This window comes from Pipra filicauda, unplaced genomic scaffold, assembly GCF_003945595.2.
Source record: "Pipra filicauda isolate LSUMZ 115617 unplaced genomic scaffold, ASM394559v2 scaffold222_size1277272_pilon, whole genome shotgun sequence".
In the NCBI taxonomy this organism is placed as follows: Eukaryota; Metazoa; Chordata; class Aves; order Passeriformes; family Pipridae; genus Pipra; species Pipra filicauda.
Window position 1 is genome coordinate 427,799 of NW_024104335.1, and position 22,734 is coordinate 450,532.

The 22,734-nt window shown below is 43.3% G+C and overlaps 2 protein-coding genes across 2 annotated transcripts in view; both read left to right on the top strand.

Annotated features, from left to right (window-relative positions):
- TNNT3 (troponin T3, fast skeletal type) overlaps positions 1-3,906 on the top strand; it is a 37,985-nt gene extending 34,079 nt beyond the window's left edge. The window contains 1 exon segment of the mRNA XM_039381421.1: positions 3,517-3,906. Within this exon segment, the coding sequence (XP_039237355.1) occupies positions 3,517-3,565 (49 nt within the window). The 3' untranslated portion in view covers positions 3,566-3,906.
- Positions 3,907-5,827: 1,921 nt separating this feature from the next.
- Positions 5,828-16,568, top strand: MRPL23 (mitochondrial ribosomal protein L23). Its single transcript, XM_027724120.2, has 5 exons — positions 5,828-5,875; positions 6,022-6,144; positions 6,795-6,877; positions 8,263-8,336; positions 16,215-16,568. Exons 1-5 carry the CDS (start codon positions 5,850-5,852, stop codon positions 16,377-16,379), a joined length of 471 nt encoding a protein of 156 aa, XP_027579921.2. The 5' UTR covers positions 5,828-5,849; the 3' UTR covers positions 16,380-16,568.
- The last annotated feature ends 6,166 nt before the right edge of the window (positions 16,569-22,734 follow it).

Sequence of the window (22,734 nt, forward strand, 5' to 3'; positions counted from 1 at the left end):
GGAAAAGAAGTAGAACCCTGACTCAGTTCCAAATGAGAGGGTGAAGGGGCAAAAGAGGGCTCTCTATCACACCCTAGTCTTTTTGTGGGCTTTTCCAGTACCTGAGCTGGAAGAATCCCAGGATTTCAGTAGCAAGTCTAAGCCTACAAACCAGGACTGAGATGCTAAGTCAGGCCATAAGGTGCTCATCCTGTGCAAGGTAGGTGTTTGGTTTCCCATGCATCAGGTTGAGATATGCAGTTTACTCATGGCTAAACGAAGAGATGCTTCATCTGGTACAATAGGCACTCTGAAGGCTTGCAGTCATCAAAAGAGCTTGGGAAGGTCTTCACAGCCCCCATTTCAACCCTCTCCTCTTTTGTTCCTGAGGTTCCCCTTGAATATTTTCTTCTTCAGCCCCTTTAAAAGTCATCTTCTCTTATCAGATGAGTGGCTGGGAAGGTGGTGACTGCTGCAAGCTCCGAGCCTCCTGCTCTGCCAGCCCAGCAAAGATACTCCAGCAGAATGTGACACCCATCTTCCATTCTTGAGGTCCCCATCCAAAGACTATGGAAACTCTTTGAGCTTACACACTTCCTAATATGTAGGATTAAGGGAAAAGTGAGGAGGTGAGGTCACCACATGCAGATGATGGAGGCATCCATTTCCAGCTGGGCAGAACTCATTCTGGTTCACTCTCTTACAGTTTGATATGTGAGTTCATAGGAGATTAATTTGAATATGTAAAACTCTTCTAGTAAGGGTTATAAAATTCTAGCTCCTCTTTCCCTTGATGTGTGAAGCTGGCTTGCAGATTTATTGCCAAGAAGAAACATTTCTCTCCTTCAACTGTGGGTGAGCTTTTATTTCAAAGGAAGTATTTATTCCTACTATAGGCACCTGTTTCCAGCACTTCAGCAGGTAAAACTCCCCTCTCCTTGAGGGAAAAATGTTTCTTGATCTCTAAAAACGCTGGTCATGTATGTTGTTTGCAGATTGTCACCCTCAGGAACCGGATTGATCAGGCCCAGAAGCAGTAAGTACTTATATCCCCTTCCTAGCTCCTGGACTGGGGATATCTTCTCAGTGTTCAAATTAGTCACTTCAGCCTCAACACCGTCATTTTCTTGTTGCAATGGAATGAGGCTGGAGATGGAAGGGCGACTCCCATCCTGCCTCACACTGAGAAAATGAAGGGGAAACTGAAGTGAATGTAACACCTAACAAGAAAAAAAACCCCATGTTTCTTCACACCCTGACTTCAAAATTGTCATCCACTTATTGTTGGGTTTTTCAAACACCTGACCGAGGTGCTTTGAATACTTGAGGGAATACAACCCTTGTTTACAAAGGGTAAACAAGTGGTTGCTAAGATTACAAGGAATGGTGTGTAACAAGACTAACATCATGGGATTACTGTAGTGAGTTCTTTTCACTCATCATCTCTCTCCCACTTTCCTTCACTACAAGACTATTTCACTAGACTTTTTTGAGCTTTATATCTTTAACTATTCTAGGTATTTTTAATGAACTTATGAGAGACCAGGTGTAGACGAAGCCTGGGGGCTAGGACATAGAAAACTGACAGCCACATAGAAGTAACTGCAGGGAAGCAAAAGAGGAGAACTCTCCAGTGGTGGGATTTGATCTTCTCTGTGCTTCTGTATCTTAGCAAAGTCATGCCAGGAATGAAGCAGTGGTCTTTGGTGACATCTTTGAATGATAGGAGTGACCAGACAGTACCTTCCCACTTCCCCAAGGCCCCCTGCTTTAACAGATAAATGGAACACTGGGGGCTTGGTTGTCTGTGGATGCCAAACGTAACGCTTGACCTTCACGTGGTATTTTCTGTACAGAGCTGTAGGCTGATAAATCTCAGCAGAATGTGCAGCTGCAGAAGAATGCCCTAGTTTGGCTGGACATTGCTGCTCTTGAGAGGCACTACCACACCACCCACAACAGGCTACTGCATGCCTGCTCCCCAAAGGACATGATACTCTCTCAGGACATCATTTGAAAAGGTTGCACTGAGAAGTCCACAGCTCATGAGATTTCTATGTGCTTAAATTTCTATCCAGTCTAGACACCATCATTCCAAAGCATTGCCTGCTAACGTGTTATACAAGGATTAAGTGAGTCTTTTGCTTCAGACATTATTAAGGCTCCTTAAGCACAGTCTAAAGGTTAGGCATAACATCAAACATCACAGGTGCTTGTGGAGATAAAAGGACTCTGCCTTTGTTTGAGGAGTTATGCAGCTACTATACTGGGTTTTGAACCTTCGGAAAGGCCGGCAAAAGGGACATTGAGATTAATTGTAACATAAGCAGAAAAAGCATGCTCTCTCTCACATTAAAGGTAAATTTTTTCAACTAGACCAAGCCTATCTTGGTCAAAAGGTAAAGTATACACATGTGTATGTCTCTGTCACTGTGCTACATCCTTCCATAAATATGGCTGGTGCTCTTGAACCAATCCATGGGGCAGCACAACAAAAATCTCCCCAGATGTGACATCCCCATGTTTCTCTGCTCCTGGTGGAACCAGTGGTTCTGAAGAAGGCCTTCCTGTTGATAGCAAGGCCCCACCGCCTTGTGCTTGGCCCCCAACCGCATGCTCTTCTGTGTCAAAGAGCTGCCCCCAGTTTGCATGTGCTTTGGTTCAAGAAGCAGCCTCATCAGTGTGTGTGTAAGATGAAAAGGTTTGGGGGTGTGCCAAGCCCCATAAACCACGGTGCTGCTAATGGGAACTAGTGCGGAATCTAACTCAACTAACTTCACACCTAGCCCCATGCTGACTCCCGGTGTGTCTGCTTCTCAGTCAGAAGGTAAGTGGCTTGCATGTAGGATTGCCCTTCTGTGTGCAAGAAGATGCTCTTGGAGAGGGTTTGCCTCAGGTGCTTTGAGTGGGGAGTTTAACTGGACTGTTCCCACACACCATGAGCAAGACAGGGATACTGATTTGAGAGGAGGCCTAAAAAGTTGGTTGGATTTCTTTGGAGGCTCTTGCTCTCATGATGTAAGTGACAAGCCGCTCCGTCTTTGCTAAAGCAGAGCAGTTCTTAGTTGTATTTAAATTAGTGCTCAGCTTTTTGCCTCTACTACTAGATGATTAGAGCATCTGGGGAATTTGATCAGAGCTTTTTGATACTGAGGAAATTTTTCCAAAAAGAGCTCTAAATCCTAAAATCCAGATCATAGCAGATTTGCATTCAGAAAAACATCAAGTCTGTGGTTGGACAGGCCTGTCATTTAGTTTGGAGACCACCTGGATTTCTGCCCTGATAATGCAGGAAATCTGGAAGGGTCCACCTCTTTCAGGCATGCACATCCTGGTCTTTCACTTAGACCCCCAGGGGGAATCTCTTTCCACAGTATTTACAATATTTTTCTTAGGATGTGGTCTATGACGGGCGTGCCCAACCTGTTAGAAGTAAAAGCAGCTCAAACCTAATCTAATAGTCAGAAATGCAGAGTGGCCACAGAGCCCCACCACTTCCATCATACTGACATGTTTTTCTTTCTTTTTGTATTGTAGCAGCAAGAAGGCAGGAGCCAAGGGCAAGGTTGGCGGGCGCTGGAAGTAAAGAACCAGGCAGGATGGCCTTTAGTGGTGTGCTGAAACCTTGCTGGTCTCCTCTTTCTTCCTTCACCGATCACTTGTGTTCTCACGCCTCAATGATAACAAAAATCGCATCAGCCTGGATTGGCTATTGCTGCTGCTTTTCTTCTCTTTCTTCCTGGAGGGGTCTGGTGGCTTCCTCAAGGGGAAGCAGGTTCCCTGTGGAACTGAGATGACTCCTTGCTGGCATTTTCAATTCCTGCTGAACATGTCCCTTTATCCTCCTGATACCAGCCCTATGCTCTCCTGTAGATTGCTGTGTACAAATCTCTGGATTTTGTAAATAAAGCACAACCAGTACCTACTCCAATGACAGCCCTCTGGAGTGGTGTTTCATATTTTATCTACCACCATCCCACTTTGCAAGGATTTTGGAGTTGGTCCAAATCCTTATTTAATATCATTTATTCTGACTCTACAACTGAGAATGAGGCTCAGTATCTTGAGACTCAGTATACTGAGACCCAGGACTAGGGCTGTTTTACAGCCATCCTACAGGCAGATACCAAAACCTGACTCTTCTGGGCGAGCTCATGATCTGGGTGCCAAATGTTGTTGAAATTGACTTGAAAGTTTGAGTGATGAAGTGAATCAGAGAATTGGGAATAAAGGGCAAAATGTCTACAAGTGATAGTTTTCAGCACATACCTCTCCATAGATGCAGATGAATCACAGTGCAAAATAGAGTATGACACATTCGAATATTATATTAGAATATTTATTTGGGCCATTAACCTGCATACAATATTAAAGCCCAATACTGAAGTGTGAATTACTTGGTTAATTCAATGTAGATGTCAAAACACAAATGATTGTTACCAAATTTGAGATGTGAGCTATTCTGTAGGGCCTCTTGCCTTTGCCAACCCTTGAAATACCCTTCTGGAGGGAAGTCCACTAGGGATGGTGGTTCTCCCCCATGGTTCTTCAGCCTGTTTCTGGTGCCTACATGTACATCACGGCTCTCTGTTGGCACATGCTGTGGCATCATGGATTTGTAAGAGTGGTTTAGGTAAGAAGAGACCTTAGAGATCATCTAGTTCCAAACTCCCTGCCATGGACAGGGACACCTTTCACTAGACCAGGTTGCTCAGAGCCCCATCCAGCCTGGCCTTGAGCACTTCCAGGGATGAAGCATCCACAACTTCTCCGGGCAATCTGTTACAGTGTCTTATCACCCTTACAGTAAAGAATTTCTTCCTAATATCTAATCTAAACCTGTCCTCTTTCCATTTAAAACAGTTGCCCCTTGTCCTGTCATGACAGACCTTAGTATTATAAGCCACAATGAGGGCTTCCTGGAGCCTTTTCTTCTCTGGGCAGCACAACCCCAGCCTGTCCTCTCATGGCAGGTGTTCCAGCCCTCCCAGCATCTCCACAGCCTCCTCTGGATGCTCTCCCACAGCTCCATGCTTGCTGTGCTGAGGGCCCCCAGGCTGGACTGTACCACCACTGGGGTGTCACCAGTGCAAAGGACAGGAGGAAGTAGCCTGTCCTCAAGATTCCGTGGAATGCAGGCGGCACCTCCCACAGAGGTGACATTTTCACAAAATCACAGAATTGTTAGGGTTGGAAGAGACCTTTGGACATCATCTAGTCCAGCCCCGCTGCCAAAGCAGGGTTCCCTAGAGCAGGTGACACAGGAACATGTCCAGGTGGGTTTTGAATGACTCCAGAGAAGGAGACTCCACGATCTCCTTGGGCAGCCTGTTCCAGTGCTCTGCCACCCTCGATGTAAAAAGTTCTTCCTCATGTTGAGGTGAAACTTCTTGTGTTTTAGTTTATGGCCATTGCTGCTTGTCCTGTCGCTGGGCACCACTGAAAAGAGTCTGGCACCATCCCCTTGGCACCCAACTTTAAGATATTTATACATACTAATGAGATCCCCTCTGTCTCTCACAGTTTCTCCGCATAAGGGAGATGCTCCAGACCCCTCCTCATCATTGTTGCTCTCCCCTAAATCCTCTCCAGTAGCTCCTTGTCTTTCTTGCACTGAGGAGCCCAGAACTGGACACAGTACTCCAGATGCGGCCTTTTGCAGACACTTCCCACCTCCTGCCCCGGCCTTGCGGCTCCTCTAGAGGACCCTCCTCGCCCCAAGGCTGTGTCCCGCTCCCCGCGGCGAAGGGTCGGACCCGCGGCCGCACCCGCAGCTCACACGGCCCTCCGCGCTCCTCCGCTCCAGCAGGGGGCGCAGCTGCCGCCGCCGGGAGCCGCTCTGGCGCCGCCGCTTCCAGCCGGGCTCGGCCATGGCGGCGCGCGCCAGGAGGGTCGTGTGAGCGGGACGGGACGGGCGGCGGGGGGATGCGGTGGGATGGGGTGGGATGGGATGGGATGGGGGGCCGGGCGGGCTCAGGCCGGGGCAGCGGCGTGTGGGGCCGGTCAGTGAGGCGGTCAGTGCGCGGCGCCGTGTCCCTGCAGGTACCCGCTGTTCCAGAGGGGCGGCCCGCAGCTGCGGATCTTCCGTCCCAACTTCTTCATGCTGGCGGTGCGGCCCGGCGTCCCGCAGCCCGAGGACACCGTCCAGTTCCGCGTCTCCATGGAGTGAGTGCGGGCACGGCAGCTGGTGGTGGCGGCGGAGGGGCGGGAGGGCGGAGTGCCCCTGTGGGCAGCGGGAAGGGGCTTCTGCGCCGCGGAGACCTTGCGGAAGGCAGCGAGGGCACTCACTGTGCCGAGCCTTGCGTGGCTCCTCTCACCGAGGGTTAGCGAGGCTCAGCCTTCCCAGGGACGGGCTTAGAGGAAGGAAGTGCATGTGAGTTTGATCCAGAGGAAGCAAGGTGATGTCCAGGTGTTTGTCAGGACTCTTCCAACCTGACCGGTCTGATTGCACACAGTAGAGCCCACAAGCCTGTGGCAGGTTCTGGTAATTCCAGAAACTGCTACTCAGAAGATAAAGAAAGGGCTCTCAGCTCAGGCAGTGAAAAAGCCTGCTGAACACAGAATATATCTGGCACTTTGACTGTTGAGGCTACAGAGGATAACATATTTACCAGTTGTTACAGTTTATGGATAATGAATTGCTGTAGCAGTGTGTGATCTCTGTTGAGTTTATACTTTTGTGCAGTAAAGCTACCCTGGTTAAAAGAAGAAGAAAACATATTTATTCCAGAGTATCAACCAGTCTCTGGTTTATTTTTTAAAAATATTTACACTTTTTCTTCTTTCTTTCCCCAAAATGTTTTTGCATTGCCTAGAATGACAAAAGTGGATATCAGGAATTACCTTGAAAGATTATACAATGTGCCGGTAGCTGCTGTGAGGACCAGGATACAGTATGGTAAGTGCAGTTGAGTAATCCAAAGGGATGAATACAGCATCCTTGTGCAGCCAGAATGGACTTACAGCTATCAAAAGGTCTGTTAGATTTCAGCAAACTTTAGTTCCAGGGCTTAGCTGGTGACGTCAGTCAGCTTAGTTGTTTATTCATTCCTTCGGATGGATATGCACCACTTCATATTTGAATGCGTTGATTAAATTATGATGTAAGTTTAGTTCTAAAAAGAAAAATCTGAATTTAAAAAGCCTTATCATCCTGTCAGTTATCTAGCTTGTGCTTTTGTAGTTGGTACTATTTCTCTTTGAAGACCAGTGGGTGTCTCCCTTCAGAAGGAACTACTTCTTGTGTTTTGATACAATTAGTAGTTAAACTTAATTTCAGCCATAGCCTTTTTTAAAAAATAATGTTAATTGAGATTACCTTGCATGCACACAGAGGAGGTGTTATGATCTAACAAAAGGCAAAATTTGCAGAGCAAAGAAAAATATTCTATTAGACCAGTAGATAATGGTCTAATAGATTATGTGTTTGTAATGTAAGATTTAAAAAGAATAGGAAAAAAAAGCGGTAGTAGTAAAAAATGGAGAATGAAAAAAAAGCTTCAAAATAAGATTGTAAAACTCAGAACATATAAAACAAGAAAAAAACCTGGAAATACCATCTGTAATATGCTTATGTGCAAAACAGAATTAAGTAAAGTCTTAAACACCTAACACATGTGATTTCAAACAGCACTGAAAAATAGTCATGCTTGTCCTTATAACTATTGTGTCCCTCTTTGCGAATTTTAGGTCATGGTAGAATGTATATAGTCAGAGATAAAAGAGGGTTAGAATATCTAATAATTTGAGAGGTTTAATGTCTGCCTAACATGCAGGGAATAAATTGTACTTCCCACTCAGTTTTGACCAGCATACTTGGAGAAGGTTGGGGTGCTTTGAACTGTTTGGATGTGGAGTATAATTTCCTGGTGTATAAACAGTATACCTAGCACATTAGCTAGGTAGGAAAAATTGTCAAGCTTAAAACTGTTTAGTGGTAATTTTCTCCTTGTCTTCCTGAAGCTGTTGATGTTGGGAGGACAGTTTACCACTCCTAGCCCCCTACTCAAGAGACTTAGCTTCTTGCTTCTTTGCAGACTTCGTGTGTGAGGTGAAGGCACAGTGGCTGTCAGCAGGCTGGTGATACTTCAGTTCCCTGCTTGTAAATAAGGAGAGTAGTGTCCCTCAGTTTCGTACGCTTTAGTAATTGCGATGCTATGCTGGTACTGAAGGAAGCATATTCCTCTTAACAATAAATCAGAGCTAATGAAGTCAGCCTGGCCTTGCTTTGGAGAACTCAGAAGTCCTGGGAAGTAAAAGGTGGGATTCTCTTCATTTCTGCAGGTGCAAACAACAAGAGGAATCACAGGAATCAGAGAGAGAAGAAACCAGATTACAAGGTTGCCTATGTACAGCTGGTGAGTTAACATAGTTGCTCGTGAGGAAAGAGAAAAGGACTGTTAACCAGCCAAGCTAGAAGTAATGTCCAGTGAATTGTCCTGGTTGGCTGAATATTTCTGCCAATTCTTTAATAATGACAGTTTCTTTAATACATTCCAGAATATAAAGAGACTTAAATGACTCAGTCTGAAGATCAAATTCAAACAAGTGGTTAGTTTTCAAGTCCCGTATTGGTTTGAGGTCTGTGTGTAGGTTGTGGTCTGATGTCATATGGTGCTGCTTTGCCAGTGAGTTTCATGCTGACCCTGTACTCTGTGTGCTGGAAGGTTCATGACTTGTGTGGTTGATTGCTGAAACATCCAGTAAGTGAAAGAATATATTGTGAGGTTAGGGAACTTCTTATTAAAGGTTTCAGAGAAGACTAAGGCATAATCCTTGGAGAGCCTTTAGTCATGTCTAACAAGCATGCTTTGTGGCTGAACCAGGTTCTGAAACATGTGTTGTTTGCCCAGTGGAAAAGGAGCTTCGTGTGCTTCTAAGTTTCTTTCACAACAGGGTCATATTATAGTTTCGACTTCTCTTGGGCTTACCTGTCTTTACGCAAAAAAGAAGTGCAATCAGTGACAGAAAACCCCTTCACATACCAAAATTACATTAAAGGAATGCTACTTATGGTTGTAAAACCATAAGCTCAAAATTGCTGTTGACAACACAACCTCAGTGTTATTCCATCCTGGGGAAGGATTCAGTGTTGTGGGAGCACCGTATGATCTTAAAGACCACCAAAGATTTCATGTGGCATTGGGGTCAAAGTCAAGATGCACAGACAATGGGAATTCTGATATTTTTTTGTTTAATTTTGTAAAGTTTATATGTGTTTAGAAGTTTTCCTCTAAGCCTTTTCCGAGAAAGAGAGTGGAAAGAAAAGTGAGGAGAGTCTGTTTTTCTAGACAGCCCTTACCTTTAAAAGAACAGTATGCATACAATGTTGCTAGAAAGTAACAGAGTTGTATTTAGATAAGGACTAAGGTTGATTTACTGTGCTGAAGTTAGAGGCAACCTTATCTCTGTGAGGATTTTGCATTACAATGGCTAAAAAGCACATTCTTTTTTCAAGGAAGAGTCTTTGCTTTGGTGGGCACATTCTCCCAACTGGATTGTCTGTGTTAGGTTTTTGTCTGCTAGAGATCTGGATTGTATGATTCGTTAAGAACACAGCTGAGGAATTGAATGCCTGGAGTGAAGTTTTATCTCACAAGTTGCTTTCTCTGAGAGGTGTTCCTTAGCAGGTAATTACAGGCACTTTCCATTATCACAGCCTCCCGCTAGTGTCTTTGCTTTTACAAACTCATTTCCCAAAACTGAAGTAGACACGGGTCTCTAGCAAACTGTAGTCAGTTCTCAAATTTTATTTAGTTGTATTTAATGCAGTCTTTTTTTCTCTTGTCTGCTGAGTTGAGGAGGAGGTAGTCTGCAACCCATGGATACTTGGGGGGACTGAGTGGGAAGCAGAATGCTGCTCCTCTGTGGAGCAAGACATTTATTTAAGGCAATACCTGTGTGCATTTCTTTCACATCAAACCTCTTGACCTAGGATAGTTGCCATTACCTTAAGGGTGGCTTGGCAGAGGAATGGAGATGTACCCAAACTAGTTTGGTATTGAAGGCAGGTGCACAGCAGGATCTCTAGTCAGTCCTTCAGCCTCCCATTTTGTCTTCTGGGCAACGCATGTAGCCCTGTTGCGCTTTGGCTGAGGACTGCTCTTAGTACATGGGGGCAGCCAAGAGTCCCTCACTGCACTGCCCTATGATATAGTTACCATAATAAGTTCTTAAGGCCATGTTTTCCATCCGTCCCATGAACAGGATCAGGGGACCACCTTTTGGTGTTGTATTTCATCTCAAGGGAGGGAATCCTGGCCATTTACTAAACTCTTGTCAGTGAAGCTTGGTCTGCTTGTTTCCTCACCTCATTCCTGGTCTCTTTGCTCTTTTCTTTTTCTCTTTTGCTCTTTTGCTTTTCCTATTGTTGTTGTTTTCTGTTAATTCCTTTAACATTTGGGTTTGTCTGTCCCCCTTTTTCTTTATTCCTCCCCCTTTTTCCTTTTGTTCGTAGCTTTTCATCACTAGCTCTCATGTCTCAGACAATGAGCTCCCAGTCCTGTGTTCACACTGGCTTTAAACAGTGGGCGAAGCCAGGAACTCAGTGTCATTTCTGAATCTGAAGAGTTTGCCTTCATTCTCATTCATGGTGTGATTCAGGCTGTAACAGGCCCCATGCAGTCCATTGTTAATATCTGCCTAATTTAGGAAAGTCTTTGGTAACCACTGTAAAATCCTTATTTTCATGAGAATTAGTTTGCATCTGCCGTGAGTCAGAATAGCTGGGCTTTCCCACCATTTTTACCAGCTGTGTTTTCTCTCATTAATCCAGTTTGAAGTTAAAACTGCTTATGACTGGAAAAATATGGATGAGTTTTTGGTAGGTCTTGCATTGATCTTTCTGTTGCCCACTAGGTGGAAGTATTGCTCTTTCCAGTGTGAGTTGGTGGCAGCTGTGGTGCAGTTTACCTGAATGAAACTGAGTATATTCTCATGACTAGTTATGTTTCCCTGCTTCATAAAGCATCACCTTACGTAATCCAGCACATGATACATATCCATTAATTTACTTCAAGTGTCTCAAAGGTGGAAGGTGTATGAAGTCATAGTCAACATACCCTTAGGTGTCAGACTAGTACCCCAGCTGTTCCACATGTAAGAATTGTTGTCCTTTCTTTTCCAAATACTATTTCTTGGAGATTCAGAGCTGTTTACTTTATTCTCAGGCGGTAACTGGACAAATATGTGATCTGTCCAAGCATAATATTTTCACACTAAAAAATACCTCAAATCATAGAAGGCTGTGGATCAACAATATCTTGCCATTCCAAAGCCTGCCTGCGTGTTTTCCCCTTTTGGAATGCAGTGAGAAAGGTTTAAGTTAGAGACTTATGGCCTCAGATATCAAATGCTACTTTTCTACATAGTTTTATTTTTTAAATGAAAGCCAAAGCTATATATCTTTGCAGAGTAGATATGAAAAAATGTAATACAGCAACTTGTCTCCTTACTCCAATACAGCTATGATTGTGATAATGAAAAAAAAAAAGAAGGAAAGAAAGCCAGGAGGAAACTTTACAGTTGCATTAACATCAGCAAAATTGAAAAAACCCGACAACATCCCCTCCTCCTCCTCCTCCTCCTCCTCCTTCAGTATTCTCACTGCTTTAGCTTAACAGGTGCTAGCACTCGTGGGACCACAACTGTAGACAAGCCTCTGGAATCCAGACCTATTTTTAATTAAACCTGTTTTGAGAAATCTAACAGAGATGGCTGTAAAAAGGAGTCTGACCTTGTCAACATTAGGACTAACACCTATTTAGCTGTTTGAATGATGGCACCAGTGGGAACATTTTTGCAAAGGCTTTCTCCTCAAACCCTGTTTAGAGTGTCCTGTACTTTCACAGTAATTAACCTATTTGCACATCAGATGTGAGAGCAGTTTTCTTTTGAATTCAGAGAAAACTTGGATGCTCCATGTGCAGTGTCATTCCTGAATGGATTTTTGAAGTTGCTTTCTGGGCTGTTTTGCTATACATTTTAACATCAGACATTACCACCACAATAGTAGAAGAATTGTTCAAATGCACTGTATTATTAAACTTAGCTGCATTTGCTGCTACTGCTGGACTGAATTCCGTGCTGTTGGGAATCCAACTTTTTTTTTATTTAATGATATTGTAAACATCACTTTTCTGCTAATTCTGAAGGACAGTAGTAAGTGCTTCAATTATCTAAATAACCAGAAGATCTCACAGCTGTTTACATGATCAGTGTTTGCTGCATCATTTCTGCACAGTAATATCTGTGCTGACCTTCCATTAATAAACTTTTCAAGGGACGCAAAGGTCAGAGAAGTATAAGCGAGTTTGTGCTGAGTTTGTGCTGGATAATCCTTCCAGCAATTTTGTGACGTGAGGCTCAGCAGTGGAAAGGCTAACACTTGACTTCATAGGCCCAATTATGGTCACTTAACCTCTCATTAAAAAATGAATGGAGGCAATTTGTACCACTCCATGTGATAACTCCTTAGACAGACTCTGAGAAGAAGGTGTGTTTTCACCCTTTCTAATGACAAAGGCTTGAAATCTAAAGGGAAAATACATAATTGATGCTTAGGTCACTATTTATTGTGAAAGATGTTACTGGCATTTAACAAATGAATTCTCATGAGGCCTTGTATATTTGGGTAATGCTGAATTGAGGATTAGAGTTGTGCAGGACAAGAAGTTTAATGCCTCCCATTTCTGTTATCTGAACACTGGACCACACATCTTACTTGTACATATCCTTAAAATTTGTAGGAAAGAGGGAGGTCTCTGTGAAGACCTTAAATTGAGAATAGCAATGCATAAAATCATCATATTGTCTTTATTTTTTTAGGTGTTTCAATACTGCCTCCCTGACTTGCTTTGTTTGGGTTTTTGTTCCTTTTTTAGCACTGTAAGGCTTCCTTACATATAAGAGCCTGTGGTGGCAGAGCTTATCCTGACAGAATATCAGTGCATCACCTCACATTGGTGAAAAAGTTCTTTTGGTGGCAGTGCAGCACCCAGTTCCAAGACAGACTAAATTATCTGAGCAAAATTATTTTTTTTCCAGTGTCTGTCCTTTCTTACAGGATCTTCTCTTAGCACAGCTATATTGGGTAGAAAGGTGTGCTTATTTTCTCCCCCTGTCTCTGTGCTTCTAACGAAGGTAATTGTGCTGGCAGAAGTTCTAAAGTTCTAAAGCCCTAGCCTTTTTAGAGATTACTTCAGCTTGTGTGAATTCCAATAATTCAGCAATTAAAAGGAAGACTGCGGATAAAGAGCTTGCAAAAGGTAAAACTGTAAACAAATGCAAGGTTTTTGAGTAAGCCAAAATTTTGCTTTCTGCTTGAGTATGCCAGCATTTCATGTTCCAGCAGTTGCAAACCAGATAAACCCTCATGAATTTAGTAAAAATTGTTCACTTTACTCCAGTGAGGATTTTATTCTGAGGATGCATTTATCATGGGGTTGTCAAATGGTTGCTGTTATAGAAGGGAAAACTTTTACAAAGAAAAAGTGTAAGAAAAAGCAGCACTGTGTAAAGAAGTGCCAACCCCTCTGTTCCTTTGGTAGGCATTTATTTTTGAGGATGTGGCATATGAGCTTGAACCTCGGTAGCCTCTGGCATCTTGTGGAGGATGCACTGAGTATAAATATGCCTGGACAGACTCACAGTCCTTTATGTAAGTTGATACCTTTTGGTATTTTTGAAATTTTGAAATACCCAAGATGCAGGCATCTTCTGAAAACTAGCTACTGAGCATGCACAACAGCTATTTTTCATACAGCTTTCATCGCTCCAGAGCCTTACAGTGCAGTATTACTGCAGAGTATTGTTACTTAAGATTTATCAACCTTCAGTTCTCAGGGTGTAATGTCTTGGCTGTTTCGAATCGTGTTTGGCTGCCAGCCAAAATCAGAATTTCTTCACAAAACAAGAGCTGGAAAGAACCAACTTGTCTCTGCTGATTTTGATTTATTAAAAGACTCCAGATACAGATTGACATTTTCAGCTCAATATTTGACTTTCACCAGCTTTGAAATGGGAAGTCTGAGCACTTTGATAAACAGCTTAAAGGTTTGTCTGGTTTTGCTACAGACTCTGTGTGTATCTTTTTTGTTTTCTTCCCTCTTTTTAAAATAATAACTGTTTTGCAATGCTTAGTGAATTACCGTGGATGTTGTTAGTATGCTTTAGGGACAGCTTTCCTTCATTCTCCAGTGAGGGAAATGCATTGGTCCTGGAAGCATACCAGAATGAAAGTGCTCCATAACAAGAACAGTCCCTTACTACAGTGTTACCAATATAAATAGTTCTCAGATTTTCAGTGTAGGTGGTATGCCTACCATGTTAGCCTGAATTGTTTTCTGTCTTGTTTGACTAAAATGGCTTCCTCTTCAGGGCAGACAAGTCTTCAGTATTGGCCCTGTCTGTTCTATAGGTACCACAGGGCTGAGTGGCACTGTGTTAAAACACACTAGTTTTTGTAATATAAACAAATTCTTTCCCAAATGCTTCAGTGTGCTAAAATCTTGGGCAGTGCTTGGCCTCAAGGGTGTTTGTTGCTGATCCAGCTAAAGGAAGAGTTTCAGTAGGCTGCAGCTTTGGGATTGCTCAAGGACACTGAGGGGATTGCTCAAGGCCAGTTTCTGTGCCGTGAAATGGAACTATGCTTTAGTTGTCATAGGACAGCTATTAAAAGCATACCTGTTGGTAATTTAAAGGTACAAAAGAGTTGAAACCTCAGAGTGTACACCAGTGGAAAGGAAAACCTTGATATGTTCCAGTTGAGCTTGTCCAGGCTGGAATCAAGCTATGTACACAGCAGCTCCTTTGTTGTTTTTGTAGTATGGTCAGACTCTTAGGAAACCCCCAAGAAGTATGCACTACAAAAACAACCGAAGCATTGCTGGGTATGAGTTGGTATTTTGTAGATTCCAGTCTGGATAATCTCATCTGGGATAAGTCATGTTTTTTCTCTCCAAAGCGTATGCTTGAGGTTTAGATTTTTTTCACACCTGTTATTTACCAGGTTGAATATATCTGAGTAAATGAAACATAGCACACATTCAGATGGGTCAGGGACGTGGTGACGGTTCTGTTGGATTTAATTATGCCATATTTCTGATCCCAAAATGCAGAGTAGGTAGCTGTGTTGTGGAAGGCTCCTTTCATGTCCTTTGTGGAACTGTTTAATAACTGGGCCTCTTGTTTGGTTATATTCATTGCACAAATGTAAAGAATGGCTGATCTAAAAAAACCAAACCCACCTGTTTTGATCTGAAGCAATTAAAAGCTTTTCTTGAGAATTCTGTATGCAATATGCTGCCAAAGAAGTTAACGTATGGTAACGTTTTTAAGTCTTTTGGAGAGTAATTTTAGAGTTATGAGTGATCAGTTGCAAGTTTTATTATGCAAGGGCCCATACAGAATGGAAGTGCCAGTGATGTTGAATTTAATGAAGTTGTGCTTGCCACTAAAAAGCAAGTAGGTAATGTTAATGGGATAGTACATTTCCACCCAATAATGATTTCCTGCTGTTAGATAAAAGTCAGAGACCAAGCAAATGTTTATTTTCCAAGTGGGAGACATAGATCTGATGATGATGTTTCACTAAATGACTTGTCTGTTAAGCAGAACGACAATGCAGATGTAATCACTTTAATCTCATTAGTGATATATTAGGCATATTGTTCTCACTGTTAATTGTTTTACACTGTAGTCTTTATGTCTGTTGATAAGAGACCTCTGATATCTGTTATTCTGTATGCCCACATTACACCCTACAATAACAGCTGCTAGGAATGTTCTGTCTTAGCTAGGATCTAAACAACTGCAATCAGTTCTCATATCCTGAGTGTTAACATAACGAATGCCTGATCCACTGTGTATTTTCCCAGTGGAGTTACTTTAACAAAATCACTTATTTTGCTTATCTTGCTTTTACTGTATGACTCACATATCATCTCTGAGCTGGTTCAAAGTCTTTGAAGAGGTGTCCATCTCCTGATCATTCATCTGTAAAAAAAAAAGATGTCAGTGTCTTAAGAGCACACAAAAGAGGAGAGGCTGCAAGTTAGCTTTTGGGGGGAAGGGATATACAAGTATCTTGGGGAGATGGGTGGAAGGAGATCTCGGGAGGTTACAAGGTACCGTTTTGCACTAGCTGAAACTTCAGGGTGGTCTTTCATTATAAGTATATGCATCATAGCTATTGCAGAAAGGCTGGAATGTCTCTCTGACCATTTTTTTCTCTTTAGGGCCAAGGACAAACCTTTCAGTTTCCCAACTTATTTCCAGAGAAAGAACAAGATACAGAAACTCGCTCTTTTGATGACTTCAGGAGTAAATATATGGAGAAAGAGAAGCAGAAGCAGGAAGGTGACCCCAGACGAGGTGGAGTCCCCGATTGGTTTGGACTTTGATGCAACAAGCCAGCTGCCTTCCTTTAGGCTCAGAGGGATTTTGATTAGCACAACTTGCACTCTTCTCTCCTTGTAATGACTGAATGTTTATTCTTGTTAGCGGGTCTTTTTTCCTGGCTATGTGTGCATGACTACAACAAAATGGCCCTGAAGAAATAAAAAGGTAAAATAAATCTGACTGCATCAGGACTTTTCTGTGAACTTGGACTTGCTGTGGACTATTTCTAAAGTGTGGAATTCCTTCTTGTCATTTCTGACTTTGAGAGTATCATTGTGTTTACTTTCTTTCTGCTTCTACAGGTTTTTCTGAGTAGAAATAGAAGGCATTTCATTTCCTAGGATGCGTGCAGTTTGCACTGAATAGAACGTATAAAAGTCAAGATAGGTTAGTCAGAGGTAAACATGGAAGTGTAGATAACTGGACTGTAGGCTCAGGACATAGGGTTCCCTTATTGTTAGTTGTTGTGTTATACTATCCTGTGTATTGCCTTCCTTGCATTGGTCCCTTCTTTCCTGGAGAAGTGTTATTGCAGTCCTGTAACAGTTGTGTGGCATTTTGGGGACAGGATTTATAGGACAGGCTTATGATTGGGCACGTATGTGTTTGATCCCCAGAAGCATCAAGGAACAGACAAAGGTGGTGCATGTCTCTGCTCGCTGTTGTGCAGTGCAGGTAGTTGCCTTCTGTGGCTGCCTGCCCTAGGAATGTTTACTGGATTGGTTGCGCTGGTATTCCTTCCCCTATCCTGGTATTCCTTCCCCTATCCGCAGCTACCTTGCAGTGCTGGCAAGGGCCCTGTGTGGACACAGTTGTACTGGCATAGAAGAGCTTCTACCAGTGTAGGCTGTTTTGTGCTGAGGACTAATAAAAAGACTCTTTTTGCTTTTTCTGGTATAACTCCCTCTACTTCCAAGTTGCTGATGCCAGTGCAGTGGTAGTACTTTTCAAGGCCTTCAGGGCTGCCACATTAAGTTTTTTTCATTTCTTGGCTCTGTGGCTCTTTCTCCTCAATCTGTTGAGGATATTTCCTCTTTTCCTTTGTCAAATAATGTGCTCTGGTGTTGTGTCAGGAACAATGGGAGAAAAGGAGGGCTAGGAAGGGTTTCACCACAGATGGAGAAGGATATTTCTTCAGACCGTTTGCTACAACACAGCATACACAGGGTTAAATGTATAGCTAATGTTTCCCTGGCTTTTGAATTCTGCCACTTGGAGCAATTGGCAGGGTAGTGAATGAGCCCATGCCTTCAGTGCTTCTACCCGGGTGCTCTCGTTTATTGTTCTGTGTCTGAACTTCTTGTTTGGACAGCTAGCAAGATGTTTACAAGGAAACAGCTGTTCTCCAGAGAGGCAATCCAAGTAGGATTTTACGCACCCCCTTCTGTTCATTAGTCACCTCTTTCCCCCTGCTACTTCCCTCCTGCACGACAGTCCATCTTCTGTGGTTTGTTGCTTACAACCCCAGTGACTCTCCCACCCTCCTCTTTGTCCACTTTCCAAGGGGGAATCCAAGGGGGGGGATCGTGTATGATCTAAGTTAGCCAGTGTTTAAACAGAGAGATGCTCTCAGAGAGGAGGGAGATAAGGGAGGATTTGCTACTCCCAGCCTGCCAGCAGACTTACAATAGTAGATGTGGAAAAATACTGACTTCACTGAAAACAGTTCATATGTTTGGCATATCTGCAAAGGCAACACTTCCAGAGTTTTGTAGTGACATGTGAAACTTCAGGTTAGATCAGGAGCTGGCCTGCAGTTTTAAAGTAGGATGGCTGAATTTGTCTGGGCTCAAAGGTCTCACCTCTGCTGTACCCAATCTCCCACTCCCCCCCTCCTTTTTTTAATACATTTTCTTACAGGGGCTGTTTTTCAAACTCACAGATCAGGATGGAGATGATCTATATTGGGACTGGGACTTTGTTCCTACAATATAATGTTATGGAGCCTGCTATTTTTTCTCCACTTTCCTTTGTGGTTACCTCCAATATAGGTAACTGTCTTTTTCACCATGGTGAAGATAAAAAGAACTGATCTAGTGCTGCCATGTGTCTTCCTAACTGGTTGGTCAGCCTTGAGCAAGCAAACAGTCAGGTATGTGATAGTTCTGGACAAATGAGGCTGTATTCCATGTGCTAGGTGTAACCATCAGCCTCTCTGTAAATGGTCCTCAGGAGACATTGGAGTCTCCAGCTTCTGTACTGGCATTGGGGACCCAAGCTGAGTGGAATTTATTTGCAGTCCCAAATATGCTCTAGGCTGAGCGAGTATCAAAAACCCCTGTGTAGGTTTACCATGCTTTGCTATTCTGTGATTTCTCCATGGGTGATAAATTTCTAGCTCATGTTCAAGGCAGGTTTCTTTCTAGAAAGGCATAAAAGGGAAGAAACAGAGATACAAATATACCCATATTTGTTATGAAGTTGCTGCAACCAAATTCTGGCAGATACTCAAGCTGCTTAAGAGAGCAGTCATGGAGTCACAGAAGGGTTTAAGTTGGAAGAGACCTAAAAGATCACCTGGTTCTAGCCCCTGTCATGGGCAGAGACTCTTTCCTCAATGTTACCAGTTACATGTTACTCTAAAACAGTATTTGTGTAAAATTATGGAAAGATTAAAAAAAAAGAAAAAGTCCCTGACCCAACATTATTTTGCTTAAATGCTCCTGATTGCCATGGAAGTGGGATTAAGAAGATCTTAAGTCCTTCCCAGTCCCTTGTTGATCAGTGGTTTTGAGGAAGTGCCAGTGATTATTATGATCTGGTATTTTAATGCTTCACAAATCCTATTCCCCAAGATGTACAGGTGGGCTAAAAGGTAACAGAGATTATACTTTAATATGAAGGCAGAGATTGCATCGTGTACCAGAGTGAAGTACAGCAAAGGAGTTGTGAAACTAGGACAGGCGCTCAGAGTTTTTTCTGAGTTTTGTTCAATGTACTGTGCTCCTTCCAGCACATCTTGATGTTTGTTTTGGGTGATGTAACGGATCAGTAGATCCTATGAAGTCACATCTAGCCCTGCTGTCTGAGGTGTCGAGCTGTCCTTGGCTATGTCAGTGGCCCTACCTGTGGGCCAAGGATATGGATATACACGTGAATAACTTCTCCAAGGACCAAAGTAATGACTTGGTTGAAGAGACTGATGTTCACTGTGGTGCAGGAGAAGCCACGTCTTGCACTTGGCGCACGCAGCTCTGCAGCTGCTGGTTTCTCTGACGTGCGAGGGAGATGCTGAACACAACTTCTTTCCCCTCTGAACGTGTGCAACCCCCCAAAGAGAGGAATGTGGAACAGTTGGCAGATGCGCAGCTGACTGTGTTGGCCACTCTGGTGGAGGAAGGCTGTGATGAGTGCTATCCTGGCAATACCATCCAGCTATGATGAGTGCTGTCCCAGCAATACCAGGACACTTCAGGGGGAACACACAATTGCTTTTTTGTTTTACTTGTATTTTATTAGAAACAAACCCAAATTAATTACAGAGACAGTGAGGTGACTATCTAAGTGACTCTCCTAACATTACAGCTTTGAAATGAGTTTTGTGTTGTAGATCATGCTCAGTTGGGTGCTAGGGACAGGTTCCTGCAGGTAACAAAATCACTGTGTCTTGTCACCACTTGTCACCCGAGCCTTGCTATGTGACCTCAAGAGGGTACAGCACAGCTGGTAGGTGGTTAGACACAAAGCTGTGGTAGCTTTATCTACTGTGTGTTACCCAAACTACAGAATCATAGAATATTTGGGTTGGAAGGGACCTTCAAAAATCATCTAGTCCAACTCCCCTGCAATTAGCAGGGACATCTTCAACTAGATCAGGTTGCTCAGAGCCCTGCCCAACCTGACCTTGAATGTTTTTAGTGATGGGGCATCCACCTCCTCTCTGGGAGACCTATTCCAGTGTTTTACCATCTGCACTGTAAAAACCTTCTTCATTATATCTAATCTACATCAACTCTCTTTTAGTTTGAAACCATTATCCTTTGTCCTATTGTAACAGACCCTGCTTCAAAATCCGTCCCCGTCTTTCTTATAGGCTCCCTTTCAGTAATGAAAGGGCACGATAAGGTCTTCATGGAGTCTTCTCTTCGCCAGGCTGAACAACCTTAAATCTCCCAGCCTTTCCTCACAGGAGATGTGTTCCATCTCTCTCATCATCTTCATGCCCCTCCTCTGGACTCACTCTAACAGGTCCATGTTCTTCCTGTGCTGGGGGCCCCAGAGCTGGATGCAGGACTCCAGGTGGAATCTCCCTCGACCTGCTGACCGTGCTGGTTTTGATGCAGCCGAGGACACATTTGGCTTTCTGGGCTACATGTGCACATTGCCGGCTCATATCGAGCCTTTCATCCACCAGCACCCCTAAGTCCTTCTCCACTGTTCTCAGTCCCTTCATCCTCTAGCCTGTATTAATAAATACTATCCAACTAAGGGTTGCACTTGGCCTCACTGAATCTCATGAAGTTCTCATGGGGCCCACTTCTTGAGCTTGTCTAGAGGTCTCTCTGAATGGCATCCCATCCCCTGGGTGTGTCAACTGCATCTCTCAGCTTGATGTTGTCTGGAAACTTGCTGTGGGTGCACTTGATCCCGCTGTTCATCTTACTGATGAAGATGTCAAACTAAACTGGTCCCAATATGGACCCCTGAGGGTCATCACCATGTTAAAGGTTAAGTGTAGCCTGCAATATCAGTGGCCAGTTTTACAGTTCTGTCCATCATTCCCTGTTTGTCAGGCTACTGGTGGTTAAAAGACAAAAGGCTAAATTGCAGGAAAGAAGTAAGTACGACCTTGTGGTGGATTCCAGAAAAGGTATATGCTAAACTGTTTAACAAATATCCTTGTTCTGGGCAAAGGGAAGTCAAGGTACAGGGAGGGTAGATGGCTCACCTTCATGGCTGAACATGCCTGAGAATGGGTAATCAGAGTTTCTGATATCTTCTCCCATACTAGGCCCCCCCCAAATTATGCATCAGGTGACAGAAAGATGTATTCAGTGATTTGACCCACTGTTGACCCACTGTCATTAACAGTGCTGAACGAATAAATGAAGCAGTAGGAAAATTTTGCTTACTTTATCCAATGCTATCTTGCTGTGGAAAATGTCTTCATGGCTGGGGAATTCCTGCTCCATCCGGGTTATCCCAATTACATCAAAGTTGGGGTTTTTATTTCAGAAAAACTATTTTACTTATTTGAATTTTCAGGTTGTGGGACAGACTATTGCTTCTTCTGCTCCGACCTGTTTGTGGAACGGCTTTTAGAGTGCGGTAAGGGTTGGATAGAGGACGTCTGCTTAGTGTATGTGCAACAGGGCAAGGTACACAAAGCAAGCACTATTTTTCCTGGGAGGACTGAAAGCTGTAAAACCGTTATCTTGACAATGCTGCTTTCTCCCGAAGTAGAGTTCAAGGACTGCTCAGAGTCCAATTTAAAACAGTTGTCTGAGAATGGCTTTCCAGGGTTACTTATATGCCAAGGCTCATAGGTACCATGTCTAAAAAGGAACATTGTGATAATCCCTTTTGATCTCCTGAATAACACAGACCATAAAATTTCGTGCTGTACTTTCTGTACGTAGGCCAGAAGCTTGCGGTGGAATGTTACCTGGAATAGATTTCAAGGGTTGAACTTGACAAGCATTGTAGGACCAAGTCAGTTTCCTTGAATAAACTGGCCCCAAACAGCATGAAAGCCACCAACATGTTGTCATTTGTCCTGTGTGTTAGGTAAAGTGGTTGTAACGGGGAAAACTGAACGTTGTTGCTGCTTAGAAGTCGTGTTTGTAGAGAAGAGGGGTAATTTTTAAATGCAAAACGTTTTGGACTAGCTAAGATGACGTAGTGGCTGAGCCCTTTCTTTTGGAGTGATTTATGGCTGTTTAGACAGCATTTTGCTCTTTGTGTATAGTACGGCTTATCAAAGTGTGTGCTGCTGTTGTGGACACACCCAACTTGCAGAATTCAGGAAATATATCACAGTCACTTGTTCTGTGGCTCGAGAACACAGTGATTAGGGCCTGATGCAAAACTAATTGGTTTTAATTACAAAATGGGACTAATTATCAGTCTCAACCTTTCCCACCTTTAGCTGTTAGAAAACGCTGCAAATAAAAAGTGATTAAAATTTTGGAGAATTTATGTAGTGCAGAATTAGGCACCACATTTTCTTCTGTGGTGACTGGGACTTTAGAGAGGTCACACATGGTATTCTAGGTAGGTAGGTCTTGCTTGGGATCTGGCCCTTAGTGCTATCTATGCTTCATTTCCAAAGTTCTTGGTTTGGGAGTCAGACCAGTGTCAGTGACTCAAGGCTTGAAAAACTTCCTTTCCTAAAAAAAAGGCTTGGGAAATCCCCTC